Here is a 2418-nt window from a genome sequence, read left to right on the forward strand (position 1 = left end):
AGCAGCTGGAAGTACTTGTACATTAGAGGCATTGCAGGTTAGACAAACTTGAAATATTTCACATACCTGCACACATCTAAATAGAAGAATACTTGAAAGATATTAGTGTTTCCTCAAAATATGTAAATAATTCTGTAAAACTTTTTGGAAGAGGCAGGGGTGGGGATCTCAGTCATAATATGGTAACCATTTCTTTTCGAGTGTTGGGCCTGATGGATGCAAAGTGGCTGAGTTCTTTCCAAGTGTTGGGCCCCACAGAGGCAAAGTGGCTGAGTTCCTTCCTAGTGTTGGGCCTCGTGGAGGCAAAGTGGTTCAGTGAGTTCATTTCAAGTGTTGGGCCTCTTGGAGGCAAAGTGGTTCAGTGAGTTCATTTCAAGTGTTGGGCCTCATGGAGGCAAAGTGGCTGAGTTCCTTTCTAGTGTTGGGCCTCGTGGAGGCAAAGTGGTTCAGTGAGTTCATTTCAAGTGTTGGGCCTCATGGAGGCAAAGTGGCTGAGTTCTTTTCAAGTGCTGGGACTCATGGAGGCAATGACTGAGACCTTTGGCATTGTGTCATGCTTGAGAAGACCCACCAAGCCAAGTAAAACCACAGTCATGGCAGATACTAGTGTCATGTAAATGGCACCCATACCAGTGGCACATAAAAGCATCTCAGTGTCACACAAATGGCACCCGTGCTGGTGACACATAAGAGCACCCATTACACTCTCGGAGTGGTTGGCGTTAGGAAGGACATCCAACCGTGGAAACCATGCCAAATCAGACTGGTGTCTGGTGCAGCCTTCCAGCATGCTAGCCCAGTCAAACTGTCCAACCCATACCAGCAAGGACAATGGACATTAAATGATGATGATGATGATGGTAATTTTGACAACACCATCACCAATGATAACAACAACAACAACAGCAACAACTGGTCTTTGGTGCATGGAGTGGAATTTGCTGTCTTCCATTCGTTGTTTACTTTTAAAAGGGCCATTTACGTGACACTGGCATCGGCCATGATTACAATCTCACTTGGCTTGCTGGGTCTTAACTCCATTCGTTGTTTAAAAACTAGTTTTATAGAAATTTTCAAAATTTCTAGTTTGCTTTTCCTACATTAACTTGTGTAGGTCGAATTATGTAAAATGTTTGAGAAAGAAACAGCTGTTTTTTGCAATTAATACATCTAATGCAAAATTTTTCATGGACCCTTAAGTAGACCCAATATACTGTTTTGCTTGTGTGGACTCCCAAAATTTTATATGAACCCCCCAGGGGTCATATGGAGCCGAGCTGATAACCACTGACTTAAGACCTCTAAAAGCAGTGTTAAACAGGAGGAATATCATGGGTCTACCCCTAAAGAAGGCACATGGCTTAGTGGTTAGAGCGTCGAGCTTACGATTGTGAGGTTGTGAGCTCGAATCCCGGACCGGGCTGCGTGTTGTGTTCTTGAGCAAGACACTTTATTTCACGTTGCTCCAGTTCACTCAGCTGTAGGAATGAGTTTCGACATCACAGGTGCCAAGCTGTATCGGCCCCTTTGCCTTTCTCTTGGATAACACTGGTGGCGTGGAGAGGGGAGGCTGGTATGCATGGGCGACTGTTGGCCTTCATTAAACAACTTTGCTTGTACTTGTACCTGGGAGGGTAGCTCTCTAGGTGCAATCCCATGGTCATTCGTGACCGAAGGGGGATCTCAGCTCACCAACCCCTAAAGAAAAAAATTTGGTAGACACATGTAGGATTGAGTTGTTTTATCATGAGACCAGTTCTAAGGAGGTTGTTTTGGTAGAAATTGTTCTCTTGGAAAAAATATAACTGGTTACAGACTCTGCACAAACTTAAAACAAGTTCCAGTAAGTTCCAATAAAATGGTGAAAAGACAGTAAAAACAAAGAAACTTCCTCTCGTTTTTATTTCTTTCATTCCAGATGGCCTTCTCTGATGACAAGACCAAAGCCATATATTTACTCACAGATGGTAAGCCAGACTCAAGCAGGTCTTTGGTTCTGCAACAAGTGAAATCCATGAATGAAGAACGGAAAATCCCGGTGAACACAATTTCTTTTAATTGTTCTGACAGGTAAAACCAATGCTTTCTGTCTTCCCTTCTTATTAATTGCTTAATTAATTTATCAAACATTAATCATCATCATCATTTAATGTCCCTTTTTCCATTCTATCTACTATCTGCTTTCACACTTACTGACCAATTTCTACTCTCTCTTTCAGTGTCCACTCTCCACTGACCACTCTCCACTCCACTGACCACTCTCCTCTCCACTGACCACTCTCCACTCCACTGACCATGCTCCTCTCCACTGACCACTCTCCACTCCACTGACCACTCTCCTCTCCACTGACCACTCTCCTCTCCACTGACCACTCTCCACTCCACTGACCACTCTCCTCTCCACTGACCACTCTCCTC

General features: G+C 43.9%; 1 protein-coding gene across 1 annotated transcript in view; it reads left to right on the forward strand.

The window, feature by feature from the left end:
* The window catches only part of LOC106872927 (von Willebrand factor A domain-containing protein 3A), a 62154-nt gene that overhangs the window by 50234 nt on the left and 9502 nt on the right, over nucleotides 1-2418 (forward strand). Inside the window, 2 exon segments of the mRNA XM_052965914.1 lie at nucleotides 3-37; nucleotides 1919-2070. Coding sequence (XP_052821874.1) covers nucleotides 3-37; nucleotides 1919-2070 — 187 coding nt within the window.

This window comes from Octopus bimaculoides, chromosome 2 (genome assembly GCF_001194135.2).
Source record: "Octopus bimaculoides isolate UCB-OBI-ISO-001 chromosome 2, ASM119413v2, whole genome shotgun sequence".
Taxonomy (NCBI): domain Eukaryota; kingdom Metazoa; phylum Mollusca; class Cephalopoda; order Octopoda; family Octopodidae; genus Octopus; species Octopus bimaculoides.